The sequence below is a fragment of the Neolamprologus multifasciatus genome, chromosome 18, assembly GCF_963576455.1.
Source record: "Neolamprologus multifasciatus chromosome 18, fNeoMul1.2, whole genome shotgun sequence".
NCBI lineage: Eukaryota > Metazoa > Chordata > Actinopteri > Cichliformes > Cichlidae > Neolamprologus > Neolamprologus multifasciatus.
This window is the reverse complement of record NC_140456.1, coordinates 21,554,266-21,568,493: the sequence shown is the minus strand read 5'-3', so window position 1 is coordinate 21,568,493 and position 14,228 is coordinate 21,554,266. Positions and strand designations below refer to the sequence as shown.

General features: G+C 40.8%; 1 protein-coding gene across 4 annotated transcripts; it reads right to left on the bottom strand.

Moving 5' to 3' along the window:
- Positions 1 to 403: 403 nt before the first annotated feature.
- Positions 404 to 14,178, bottom strand: aknad1 (AKNA domain containing 1). Of its 4 annotated transcripts, none has more exons than XM_085139374.1 (22): positions 13,716 to 14,178; positions 10,724 to 10,933; positions 8,862 to 9,925; positions 8,648 to 8,722; positions 8,436 to 8,547; positions 6,899 to 7,047; positions 6,759 to 6,818; positions 6,519 to 6,652; positions 6,220 to 6,397; positions 4,887 to 5,029; positions 4,362 to 4,520; positions 3,960 to 4,119; positions 3,749 to 3,843; positions 3,449 to 3,651; positions 3,245 to 3,359; positions 2,469 to 2,645; positions 2,190 to 2,275; positions 1,921 to 2,058; positions 1,730 to 1,837; positions 1,409 to 1,520; positions 1,132 to 1,300; positions 404 to 980 (listed from the first exon to the last, which is right to left on the bottom strand). In XM_085139374.1, the coding sequence occupies exons 2-22, from the start codon at positions 10,926 to 10,928 to the stop codon at positions 801 to 803; spliced, it is 3,822 nt and encodes a 1,273-aa protein (XP_084995500.1). In that variant the 5' UTR covers positions 10,929 to 10,933; positions 13,716 to 14,178; the 3' UTR covers positions 404 to 800. The 4 variants fall into 4 exon arrangements, with proteins under 4 accessions (XP_084995500.1, XP_084995503.1, XP_084995502.1 ...); XM_085139377.1 differs by having other exon boundaries at positions 1,730 to 1,816; XM_085139376.1 differs by having other exon boundaries at positions 3,749 to 3,840.
- Between the last annotated feature and the right edge of the window lie 50 nt (positions 14,179 to 14,228).

Below are 14,228 nucleotides of genomic sequence, written 5' to 3'. Positions count from 1 at the left end.
ATCTTTGCACTGTGCTGCTGTTTCTTATCATTTACTGAGAGTCGTAAGAAAGAGGTATTGTCTCCAAATCTGTGCACTGACATCACAGTTAAAAGAAAAAAACAAAGTCGGTACAAACAGGAAAAAACTACAAATGCCAAACGCATAAAACTCACTGCATGATTCTGCAGGAAAATGATCACAAACATATAACTGAAGCAGGCAAAGTAAAGAGGTGAAATATCAGAGAGAGTCACCTGATGTCTAAGGATGGTTAAGGATGTATTTTCACTTGCAGCACCCAATTTCATCTGTTTTCTTCCTACATTTTCCATCTGTAAATCATACATTCACTGTAGTTTCACTTCTTATATTTCACCTGACATTAAAAAAAGTTTACCAGGGTGTTCAGTGACATGGAGCATTGTGAAAATAAAGTTTACATTTATTGCTTCAACTTGTCGCAATGTACTCTATGTCTACTGTTGTCGTCACTATGAGATCACATTGTGCCTCACAGCATTTATTTTGAATACATTTTGGTAAGAATACAGTTAAGATGGATGGATAAAAATGTTCTTCAGAGGCCTTGAGATCAAATCAAAACATGAAGACAATTCATATTTAAAAAAATGTTGCCCATTCATAAAAAATATCAGTAACTTTCAAAACGTACTATACATGTTACTACTATAGACGATACTGTTTAAAACAAAAGAAAACAAAAAACAAACGTATCACAGATCACATCTGTGAATCAGATATACTTTAATTAAAATATATTTCATAAAGGTATCAGGCAAAGAGATGAGAGTATAAACTCATCCATAGCCAGGTTCCAGGTGTTTCCTTCCACCTTGTGACTGCATGTGGTGCAGTTTCCTGTGTAGCTGAGCCTTAGCCAGATCTGCAGACAGCCTCCTGGCCATGCGGTCAGTGGTCCTCTTCATGCTGCGAGCCATCTCAATCGCCTGGTCCAGAGTCCTGTTCACGTCTTCTTCCTAGAAAACCAAAGAAACTTGTCCCTTAAGCCAAGTAAGACTCGTGTATGTCACAGTAAAGACCTGATCTTTTTTATGATATACAGCAGATGTTCTTGTATATAAAGAGAACTGGTTTATCTGATTTGCGTTAAAGTGTGAGACATTTGACCTTGCTCCTGCTACGTCTGCTTGTCCTGCTGCCAGTCTTGAAGGGCACCAATGATGGAGACGGTGTCCGCTGAAAGTACACATTGCTGGGCAGGAGTGCTGTGTCTGACTGAGTGGAACGTCTTCTGTGATGGGACATGGACTGCAGCGGTGGCTCCCTGAATTTATAGCTGGATTTGACAACACGTAGCAAGAAAGAATGATTTATCCCAAGAAAAAACTATGAAGCGTACAGCTGATAAATATCTCTATCAGTTCAGTTAACGCTTGTATTTTACCTGGCCGGCAGACTGCAGGAGGAGCCGTAGCTGACCTGCAATAGCGGCTTCTGGAGAAATGAGCTGGAGAGAAGAGACCATCTGTCCTTGGAGTATAAACTATTTGTGACGACTGTAGATCACAGAAACATGACAAACAGTGTGCTCAGTAAGAATTAGTACGTATTGACAGCAGTGATTTTCCTTTTCACCTTACAGTATTACAGCCTTTACACTATTCATCCAGATAACACTAATAAATGATTGTTTACTGAGGTCAGTTTCATAACTTATTAAATCAAAACCTTGATGGACAAAACCTGACATGAAACAGTTTCTCACTCTGTGGTCTGAAGTCAGACATCATGTCGTTCTTTCCTTTTAAACTGCAGCTTCTCAACCCAGAAGTTTCCAGTGAGCGGCCTCCCTCTGTCCACTCAGCAGGAGAAACTGAATGTTCAGTTCAAAGACAATCAGACAGAAAATCATCCAAATAAAGTGAAACAAAATTCTGCTGTGACTCTGGCTCTGACCTCCTTTGGGCTGGACCGCCTGTTGTTTAAACTGAAACTCAGGTCCCGAGGATACGCCTCTGCCACCTTTTCTGCTCCCTGCTGGTGAACTGTGTAACTGCAACATTATCTCAGAGATCGTTTCACTGCTGTCTGTGCCTGAAGAGCAAACGAACAAATTACATTAAAAGGATGAAGTAACATCTGCATGCACTCATATCAAAGCAGGGAAGGGAACTTAGAGCCAGACAATTGGAGTTTACACAGTTTTATGGCTGGTGGGGGTCTACCTTTGCTCTGGCTGGGGTCCATGTCTGATGAGATCCAGTCCTCCAGCCTTGCCTTACTCACATCTCTGCTGCTGATACTCCCCACTCTACATGTTATGATACAAATAATCAATATGAGAAGACATTTGGACTCTAAATGGTTATTTCTGTTTAAATGTTTATCATGAAACTGAAATTCTTACTTGTTAGTTTACTAGATATAATACATGTCACTATCAACATGATAACACTTTACAAAATGTCCATCTTTCATTCATTGACCATGATGATCAGTCCCACCTGTTACAGGCTGGACTTTGGTAAGTCCTGGTTCTGGACCGGCACTCCTGGCGCTCTTGTCTGTATTTTGAGGTAAGATAGTCCATCTTCTGAGCTAAGTGAGGTAATTGCACTAAGCCCACCTCCAGGTCCTTCTTTAGCCTAGACACCTCCGATTGCAAGGCCATTATAGCCTCACTGGTCACACACAAGCGACACAGAAATGTAAATGCTCATAAAACGGGAAAAAAAGGTCATGATAAAGTTCCAGTAGATACGGGCAAATATTTAGCTTAAATGCTGACTGCTAGAACAAAGCCACATACTTGTGAAACCCCTTCAAAACAAAAAAAAGAACAATTGTTGGTCGAGGTAACGAAGGCAACAACACAGAGAGATCGAAACCAAAAGGGTGAATCTCAGATGAGCTGTTTTTCAAGGGAGAGCTCTAAGAATTCAAAGGTTTCAAGAGTGGCCTTCAACTGTAATTATTTGCATTAGATTTATTCCTATAAGCTTTATAACCAGTTGTCTGCTGCCACTTTAAAGGTGCAAGACCAAATTTGCGTCCTACACCGCCCTCTGGCTTTAACTTTTATTTCTTCTTAAAGAGGTTGAGCACCAACACTTTCAAAGGGTGAAAGTCTCACTCCCATAAAGTGCCACTTTATTTTGCTGCTGTTTTCATGTTAATTATACACACTCTTCATAATTTTACCCACAGTGGTTTAACATTTGAATTCACAGCAGTACAGTGATTATTCACTAACACTGGTGTTTGTTTTCGGCATACTGACCTATTACAAGAGCAGGAGCGCAGAGGGCTGCCTCTGCCATCAGTATCCATGGAGGTGCCAAGTAGAGGTTGAGATATGAGCTGATGGTGCTGAGCAGACAGGCTTTGGTCAGATCCTGTTTGGTCAGTGGTGGACACGAGGAACTTTAGCACTGACCAGAAAACATGACATAAAAGTGAACATGCAGTGATGGAGATTACTCACCTTGCAGCATTGCTGAAGGTTTCTTAGTGGTACTGTCCACCCACAGATCCACTGCAGCTGTTGCTCCACAGTGTTGTGTTAGGACAGATGGGTGGGGGCTGGCCCACTGGTAGCCAGTGATGGCAGGATGGATGGCTGTTTGCAGGTGGGAGCACGAGTCTTCACTGTCTGAGCTACTTAAACCTTCTTTCTGGGACAGCACACTGCAGAAGCAAAAGCTCAGCTTAAGGTATTCTCATGTTAGGCTCATGTAATATGTTTATGATGGTGAACCAGTCAATAAAATACTCTCACTCACACCTTTCTGGAAGCAGATTTGATTGAAATGATCCCGAGCCCGAATGATTCAAGTAAGAGCTCCCAAATCCGCTGTCTGTCTCTGAACTCACCATCTTCTGTGCATCAATAACAAGGTTTTAACCAAAAGACATGCATGAAAATTTGCATTGCATTTTAATTGTGTGGAAGAGACAGCAGCGGTCAAACAGGCTAGGTTGTATCTGCAACTGACCTGCGAGGCACATGAGGTGTTGACATCCGGCTCTGAGCGGCTGTGGCTCTCTGAGCCTCTTGGTGCATCAGAGGAACAGGAGACCTCCACTGCCAGACTAACACAATCACCCAGATCACATTCATCCTTTTGTCTGGAGACTCTATCCTCGATGCTGTGGCTGCAGAAAGAGCAAGTGTTTACTGTATAAAGTCTAAGTGTAATAAACAGCAGTGGTTTTGTTTCAAAACTTTTTTTAACAGTAGGATATGAAAAGCATTATGAGAAGAAGACAATGCCTATGTTTTCTGTATTGAGCATGATCTCTTGCATTATGAAGACTTAAATATAAAATTAAAAACAGCAATAAGAAGCCATAAGACTGTGACTGTGAGTCAGTCACCTCACAGTCACAACACTGACCTGCTGACTGTCCACTGCTCGTGTGAGGTGGTCTTGTTTCCACACAGGTAAGCTAAGATGTCACTGTGATCTGCCACCTCTGACAAACCAGAGCTCTTCTCCTCATCCTCATCCTCAGCTTTACAGACATCAAGTCCAACCAAGGTGCCCGTTGAGTCCCTAAAACAGGCCAGAGAAGAATACCTGCACACAGACCCAAGCACTCCCTTCCCTCCATACTGTGCAACCCAACACCAGCTGTGTACACGAAACACTACCTGCCCACAGGAAGGCTGAGAACGTGCACAAACACACACGTATGCACCGCTCACAGCATAAACAACTAGCCAGGACAAGGGGTTTTATTACAGTATACTTATATCCATCCAAGTCATCTTTAATTTTTCAGCACATTTGCCACTGAGCTGTATATTTGCTGCATATCAGAAACTATAAAGATGTTATATTCACAAAAGAAAGATTTAAAATTTAAGTTTTAAGTTTAAAACCTAAACATTAGACTGCAAAGAAGAAATCTATTGGTACCGTAACTGGCAGCTGCCATGTCCAGAGTTTTTCACTAGAGGGTCAGCAGTTACGAGCTCACTACTTTGGTCTGATCCACCATTTATCTGAAGGTCACTGCCCCCTTCTGCTTCTTCTTCTGTGTCCATCTTATAACTTTGCCCCTGAAACATAAAAGTTAATGCAAACATATGCACATACTTAGCATCTGTACCAGGAAAGGATTTGTCACAAATGAAGATGCAGGGCATGGATGCAAATAAGCATCCCTATCATATCAACAGGGCTGAGCGGATATATTTCAGCATTAAAGGCAGCATGAGTACGGGAGATTATTATAATTTCTTCTCAATTTATATTTCTGACTCTAAAAGACAGAAAGGAGCCATTGTGAAAATGCAGATATAAAACTGCACTCCAAGAAAAAATTGTAGATAAGGTGACCAGTGTGAAGGCAACTGTTTAAAACATGAAAGGCAAGCATTTAGCTACTTATAAGAGGCTTGTAGCTGAGCTTAATTTGGAGAAGAAGAGGAAGAGAGGAAGAGAGGAAAAACCCTCTTAAAAAATCATGGAGTTTAACCACCAGCTCCGGAGGCCAAAGCAGATGAGGCTGCTTTTTTGTAGATGAATGTATACACAAACTGGCAGTCAGCAGTCATCTGCAAAGGTGGACGGTCTCATCCAAGAAACCCTGGAGCTGAAACAAATGCTCTGAAAAGAAAATGAACTGTAGGCCCAAGATGAGCCTGAGAAACTCGAGGCAATCAAGGTGACAGAGGCTTTCTGCGCAGAGGCGAAAGATGTAAAGGAATGAAAGAAGATGCTCAAATGATGCTCCACAGAAGCTCAAGCCTGTGGAGAAATTCAATAAGAAAACAGCCAACAGCAGTTTTCAGCATAAGAGTGCAGTTTGCAAGCTTTAATGTGGAGCCTCAGGTAACGAGCACAAAGAAAACACTGGAGCTTCTCCAGCATCCAACAGAGAGCATAACAGAAGTTCCACTGACAGATCTGAAAGTAGCAGCTACGCTGAAAACGATCCAGACTAAATCTAAGTCAGAAAAAGCTTTTCAGAACTTTCTGATCACACCTCATGTTGCAAAGACCTTTTTATTCAAAACGAGCATTTAAAATATTCACAATGTCATTTTTTGCAGATAAATAATTAACCATAACAACACAATTTTTGGAAACCTACAATTGCATTGCTACTAGTATGAATTTGAACTGTTGCTATGCAGCATTGCATGTTTACTATTCACAGCGTATTCTGACTATAAAAGGCCCCAAATCAGAGAATATGAATAGTGTGGCAAAAACATTAAACGTGAATTTTCTGTGTGTCTTTTACCTCATGCAGGGAAGGTGGAGGTGAAGGTGTGAACATGCAGACAGGAGTGGGTACAGTTGTGGACGTGGGAGTGGATGTTGAGTGAGGAGGAGAAATCTGATCACACACGTTTTTGTCTATGATCTCCTTAATGTCCTCAAGATGCATGCCTATCCTAAATATGTCTCCTTCCACTAGTCTGCACGCGCACACACACACACACACACACACACACACACACGGACACACACACACACACATAAATGGGTGCACAAACATGATATTGACACTTACAGCTGCCACCCAAGGGTCTCTCTGACCTGTTAGCATCAAAAGTGCCAGTGTTCCTGGATAAGCCCATGTAGTTTTGCATCTCCAGAGCTCTGTGCTCCTCCTTCTTACTGATGTATTTTCTTTCCAACTGGTCTTGAGCCTCCATCATGCTCCTCAACATCTGCAAAAGGATCAGTCTATACTAATGCCCATGCAGAAAAAAAGCAGGCCCCAAATTGTGCTTGAAACGTAGTTTACCTTACATGTAGGATGTAAAGGATCCTTACCATTTGCTTTTCTTCTGTGCTTACAGCCATGTTGCTCACAGTAAATCTAAATTCATCCACCTGAAGAGCAGAAGGTTTGTAAATGTTTAAAATATGTGTGCGTTTAATTGTACAATAGCTGTAGTCATTTTCAAACACACCTTCTGCATGAACTGGCTGATGATGTCTCTCAGCTCAGCGGTCATCCTTTCCCCATCACTAGGATTATCCTGAAGCTCGCTGGAGGAAGCTGCGGCCGCCTCCTTAATGGTGCTGACGACAGCTGACTCAGCTTTTTCAATTAAGCTTTCTGAAAACAAGCCAACATGGGAGTCATACACACTCAACATAATTAAGGTAATAAGTTATGAGTAAAATGTTCCCGACAGATCCTCTGGGATTTTACTGCCAATATATCTTTATTTGTAGCTTTATTTACTTATTGTTATAAATAATGCTGCCAAGCACAAAATGCATGCAGACCAAATCATTAGCTCAGCCAGAGGCGTGGCAGTGTGAGGGACGCTCTGCTGTGATTAGTTGTTCGGGTTAGGGTGGGTTGGGTCAGAGCTGATGTAATGTAGCTCAAACCACTAGGCTGGGAATAACATCACAACAGAGGCCCTCAAGGATCATGGCAACACTAACTTTAGAGTCCTTCACAAAAACCTGTGTGTTACCTCTCCCTTATCTAGTATCACCTATGGAGAAAGGCTTTTCTGCATTACTATCAAGTATTATTTAAATTATTAAACTACAGTTAGTCAGTATAGCCCTCGCTGCTGCTGCATGCTGAGGTTTAAATCTGCACCACTGTGTTTACAAAGGGTGCTAGATTAACTGGTTCTGCAGCTTTATTATAACCGCCGTAGAGACAGACCGTAGCTGTGATTACTGCAGCAGAATGACATGCCACCTTAACTCTGAATTTAACATGACTGTTTTTATTTGCTGTAACATTATACACCAATTTTTATGTGCACCCAGTGATGGATTCACTGCCTGAGTCCCCGTCAGCGATGCTCCGCAGGCTCAGATGCTACTGTAGCTGTCCACAGCAGTGCAGGTTAAACCACACTGGCAGCTGAAGGACAACAGCAGTATCTGTAAACAGCTTCAATCACCAGTCAGGCTGAGCAGCTGCAGCCATGCTCACAGCCAGCAGCTGGTTACTCTAACAGAATGGCCTTTTAAAATGAATAAAAAGCGCAAACACATCATGGCACATTTCATTTCTGTAGTATTAACTCTTAACTGTCTGCGTCTTATAGCTGGACAGGAGCCACACATCGACTGTATGGAGGGATCAGAATGAATGTGAAGCATTTCGCTCTTTTATGTATGCAAAATATTTGTGAGGCACCACAAAACTAAGGCAGAATACTGGATTCAATAAAATACTCAATCTATTTTCCAGCTAAAATGACAACAAACTGGAGAGCAGCTGCTGGCCTGAGCACAACATGCCTTTAACGTAGTGTTTAACTCGACTTTCTGATCATTCGGTGTTTAAATAAAGATACACAGGCCTGGTTTGTCATAAATATTCAGTTATTTTTTCAATGTCATTAAAAGGTTTCATTAAAAAATGTGTCATCTAAACTGATCACTCTCTGAGGAATCCAGTCAGACTTTATTTTCATGTAGTAGAAGGAAGTTAACCTTTCATGATATCAGATGTCGGACACGGAGCCGTACCTGATGAGGGAACATGAGGAGCTTTGTATCCAAGATGGCTCAGCTCAGCTAACTGCCCCTGATCTTCATCATCATCCTCTAAATAAAGCATGAGTTCTGAGGAGGGCTGATTCTGTGAAAAGCAATAAATACCTTTGTATCTTACATTTGAAATGTAACTAATTTAACACAGGCCCGTGTGAATTACACCAGGAAGAAACCTTAGAACTTACACTGGTTCCTAGTCTCATCTGATCAATGAGGTTCTCTGCCTCTGCGTATTTGGTGAGTAATTTATCATATTCAGCCTAAAGAAAATAGAGAGGATGGATGTTACAGCTCTATCTAAGAAAACAGTAATGCAATGATGACAGAAAATATCAGCTAAAGAAACTGAAAGTCTAAGGTTCATTTGCAATGCAAAGATATGATCTGAATGCTTTCTACCTGCAGATGGTGCACCAGTGCAGGAGGAGTGTGCTTTTCTTCATCTTTAAAGACATTAGCTTTCCCGGCTGGCAGGACTGAGTCCTCCAAGACTCTGCTGATCACCTCTAACATGCCTGGGGAAGACTGAGCTCTGTGAATGGTGCTAGGGCACTGAGGAAGTGATCTGGCTGGGGTTTTGGGGATTTTCACTTTAGGGGCAACCTTGGAGAAGTCGGGGAGCGGGTAATGGACTTGGCCTTGGCCATACTTCATCTCGCTGAAGGATCTTGTACGCACCAGAGGAACTCTCTGAACCTGCTCATCTGCTTTGTCCTGCTTTACTTCATCTGCACTGAAATCCCCAATGCTCTGCTTAGAATCTGTACTTTCAGAGTTGGACATGCTGTTTGCATAAGCACCAGATGTGAAAGTAGGAGTCTTCTTTTCTATCTGCTCTTCTGAACTTGATTTTTTTGATGCAGCATTACTCTTTTCATCTGAGCTCTCTGTGTGGTTATTATTCACTGCTTTGCTGTTGTGTGTTGGAGCCCGGCTAAAAACACTGTCGTCTGCACTCTCCAACAGGGACACCTCTGGCAGGGTCTCTGCCTCGATCAGCCTACCCAACCGCAGCAATTCCTCGTGGGAGAAATGCCGCAGCAATAACTGGTTAATGTCTGCAGCACCAGGATGCGGTCCACCAAGCTCACTTTGCTTGGAAGCATCAAAAACATTGTCCTGCTTTGTGCTGATATCTTCTTGCACCAATTCAAGCTGACCAGAAAGATCAGGACTTACATGAACAGTGTGTCCTCCATCAGAGCTAATGTTTCCCTCAGAGGAATCTTTCTTGTTGAAGTAAGGGCTTCCAATGTTGCCATCATATGGCAAGTCCTCCTGATCCTCATCACTGGTATTTTGTCCAGTGTCCTCACTTCCCTGCTTATCTTGCATGGTGTTTGATCTTTGGGAAGACACGTGTAAGAGGTTTCTCTTGGAACTGCTCTCTAGAACCCTCTCGCTCTGACTGCCCACACTGCTCTCTGAGGAGGAGTCATCCAAGCCAGACAGCTCCGCATCCCCTGCAAATTAAAAACCCAAATACCATGAAAACCTAATTACAGGGTCATGTTGATTCCATTAAATCAGCTTGTTGTGATTTTTAAGGCTAATGATGAGAGTGAAAACTCATGACTTTGCAAAAACAATATATATGTCATTGCATTTGTTTTGTCACACCTGAAGTGAGCAAAAAAACATAGCAGATGTTTAACATTCTGCATGCCAACATATTTATAATGATGTTAGAGGTGGGAATCACCATACATCCCAAGATACGATATTATCACAATACTTAATGCACAATACAATATTATTGCAATTTTTAAAAATATTTTGCGATATTCAGATTCTGTACATAAAGGTAAACTTTATCAATATTCATTTTATCTAATATCAAAGTCTCAAACTCAGTCTTTCTCTCATTTCAGTCAGTTTTATTGTTGACAAACTTGAACGGTTTGTATTACAGTCTAGTCCAAATTAACTGAATGCAACCATCTGGTACAACTATAGCTATTCTGAACTATGCAATTTATGAAAACTATGCAGCCCATTCAGCAACTGAAGAATTTGAAAGTAAATTAAAACAAAATATAATTTTACATTAAATAAAAAGTTTTAAACTTAATTAAAATAAAACATGTCTTAAATTAAAATAAGTAAACTGTCATGTTTATTGCTGCCAAAAAAACAGTTAAACACATTTGGACAGTGAAGGAACGTCAGGATTCTTGCTCAGAAAAAGGATCAACATGCTCTGAAGTCATACAGTATACAAGAAACCTGACACAATAAACAACAGTGCCTGCATGTTTTACCACTAAGATGGATGCTTGCTTCAGAGGCAGCAGACTCTGCCTGGGACAGATGCAAGGCCAAAGAACTCTCCAGATCACTTAAGTGGAGACTTTCATCCTCACTGAGATCAACAAAGAAGCTCTGCTCGATGCATTTTTCCCACAGCACCACGGGTCTGTCTTCCCCCTGAACATCCTCATCCGACTCTCCCAGGTCTCCCTCCATGGACTCTGCAACAGAAAAATGGATGCACTGTTTAATATCTCCTCACCTCTGTTAAGAAAAAAGCAGGGTGAGAAAACTGAACGAAGCACCATTCATCTCTTAGCAACGCAACCTGCAATGTGACAACACTGGATCAAAAAGCACTAAGGTGTCAATTATTCAACAATCAATATAATGTGTGCACAGAAGATTGCGTGCCGCGAGGGTGTAAAGTTTTTGAGTTAATTATATGCTTGGATGAAACGCATTGTGTCTGTTTTGAGTGTCTGACAGCAGCAGAAGGCTTATAAATAAATATATAGATAAATATTTTTTAAAAAGTAATTCATCTATTTCATTCAGAAATAACTAATTTGTTTTAAATGGGTTCTTCCTTCATAAAATAGAAATAATCCTTAGTTTTAGTATCTGTGACTTTGATAAAAAAAATTAGACACAATGTGGCTGATGAGGCACTGATGGACGTGAATACCAGGGCCGTGCAGAGAGGTTTAAAGGGGCGGGTGCTCAAAGTTAAAAAGGGGCACATTGAACCAGGCTGAATAACAACAACACACATTCATCAAGATTCTAATATGGGAAGGGCAGGGCTGTGTTGATCTGAGACTGCAGACATCAAAAAGTCCATAGGAGAGATGGTAGCTGATTAAACAAGTGTCATGAGATAATAACAAAATGCAAAGATTGGTGACAGCACTTGGAACCATAAGGCAACAAAAAACTGTGAGAAATAAACTCGGCTCTGCCTGTGAATCACTCTTTGCTTCTCTTCTTCCTTCCATCCCATCATTTCATATATCACTCTCCACTTGCTGTCTATGTGAGAACAAGGCACAACTTGCTATTGCAATAAACTATTATTTAATTATCCACACCTAACAACTCTTGCACTTAATCTATAATAAAATGATGACCGAAAAATGTTATAGCACTGCCTTTAGTAGCCTCACACAGCTCCAACTGTTTCCTCCTCATGTCCTTACCAGCCATGTCTGGACAATGTTATATCATGAGTAATATTTTTTTTTAAACTCCATCTAAATAAAACACACACATGCACGCACACACAGTGACATTTTAGACCTTCTTCAGAATACTGTATATACTATGGGCATCATGGTGCTGATTCAGAATCCTTACATTATTATTTATTACTAGAGCTACAATAATAAAGCAATGAGGAGGGGGAAGTAATAAATATGAAATAATGTATTTATGATGATTCCATTTGTTTCACTATCCACTCTGTGCAGGAGCAAAGCTTATTACATTTTTAAACTGTAGAGATACAATAATTTTACTGCTGTAAAATCCAAATTTTGTCTTATTTAAAATATAAATCTAATATAATCTTCTTCTTAATGTATGTTCTTTAAAATACAGCGTGTTTTTTAATATATTATAATTATAATAATGCATAATTATGTGGACATGTACATTAGATCGTTTTTTAGTGAAATATAATCCCTCCAGAAAGGCAGGAAAAGCCCGGAAACTTACTTTAAAACTAAATATGTTCCCTAAAACGGTGACAGAGCTACAGACCCATGACAGCCTTACACAGGTAGCCAGCAGCTATGACCAGCACTAATTGTGCAGTTAATAAAAGGACAGGTAATGTTTGTCGCGCTGTTGCACACACAGCACACTCGTTTGTTTCAGTTCGTCAGTTGCCACAAGACAGCTTACCAACGTGTACGTAATAAGCTAATACTCCTGTGTGCTATACACTACAGTGTACGCTGTACACCTACTTACTGGTTTTGTCGCATCAGTCTGTGTCTCTGAGTTAATTTGTGTTTCTCCTACAGCTCCGGACCGCTAAAAATGCGCGTGCTCTTTGTGAGCTCGTTCCCGGCTCGTAACCAGCGCGTTCTGCCGTCAAGAGCGATCATTGGTTAAATGTGATCATGTGACTGATGCAAGCCAGATCCTTTTATTTAGCAAAACTGTGATTAATAGTTAAATATTATTGTTGAAGGGCACAGACAGGACTCCGCACGCACACACACATAAAAAATAATAATAATTTTTTTTAAAAAAGTTGCCTCAACAAAAGGGCACTTTGGGCACCCATCAGGAAAGGGGCGGGTGCTCAAGCCCCTCTACCCCCCCCCCCCCCCCCCTCTGCACGTGCCTGGTGAATACTGACATTTTTAGATGTGCGCAAGACTGTCAGTCAACTGCTTTCTGAAAGCTGTGTTTTCAATATAAAACCTGTACTGATTTTCCTAAATCTTACATCTGACACATGCCCTCCATACAATAATAATAATTTAAAAGACTAAATCTAACACTGAAACTATTAAAAGCTAAACTATATAAATACACTCTGTGAACTAAACCGAACCAAGAAAAAAAACACTATGCTAAAACAAAAGTGTCTTTGTCATAATATAAAACTATTATCTATACAAAACAAGTTGTAAAATACATTTTGCAATACACGGGAATCTGTTAATACTGCACATCATTAATATAGTTAAATATACCTATATAATACCCTGATATGATATTTCAATAGCTCATAAGTTTTTGCATGTATGTTAACAAAATATGTCATGTGATATATGTATTCAGGTACTTGTTACCATAATCGTAATAACTACATTTCATAAGAGTAGTGGAGTAAAAGTATATAAAGTACATTTATCTCCTACTACAAGTTACATGTATGTGAGTGTTACCAAACACGTTTAAGCGTCTGTACTGTTTCTGCATGTAAGTCTGAGCTGCATTTCAGTGACATAGTACTACTGAAATGCTTTGCTGGCGGTGGTTACTTACCTTGGTTGTGTTTAGCCGGCTGGTTCTTCTTCAGTAGTGTGCCATTACCTTTAAGTTGATCCCGGTCTTGAAACTAGCAGCGATGGTTTAATAGTTCCCCCCATCTTTCTTGACAGATGCCTTCCTGAACAGGTTTCGTTTTTGTGGCATCATTAATAATGGATAAAAGGCAGCGCTGAACGTCTGGACCCGCGGTGACAGCAGCGTGCATGACAACTAGCGGGGTCTCGTTGCTAGGTAACGGTGCTGAAACCTCCTCCAAAAGGCTGCTAGCAAGTGACAGTTTTGGGCTATTGGCCATTACATACTTATTCTCTCTTTAAAAATAAGTATGGGAATGTGCAGACTTTCACCCTCCTAAATAATAATGCACAGTGCCGAAGCCCCACAAGTGTGCAAGCCAAGGCGTGTCAAGCTTTCAAACATTATAAAGCTCGTGCTTGTCTCAGCTACATTATCACAAAAACGTCACCTTGACCCTTCTCCATTCAAATCTGTTCGTCCAATGAATTT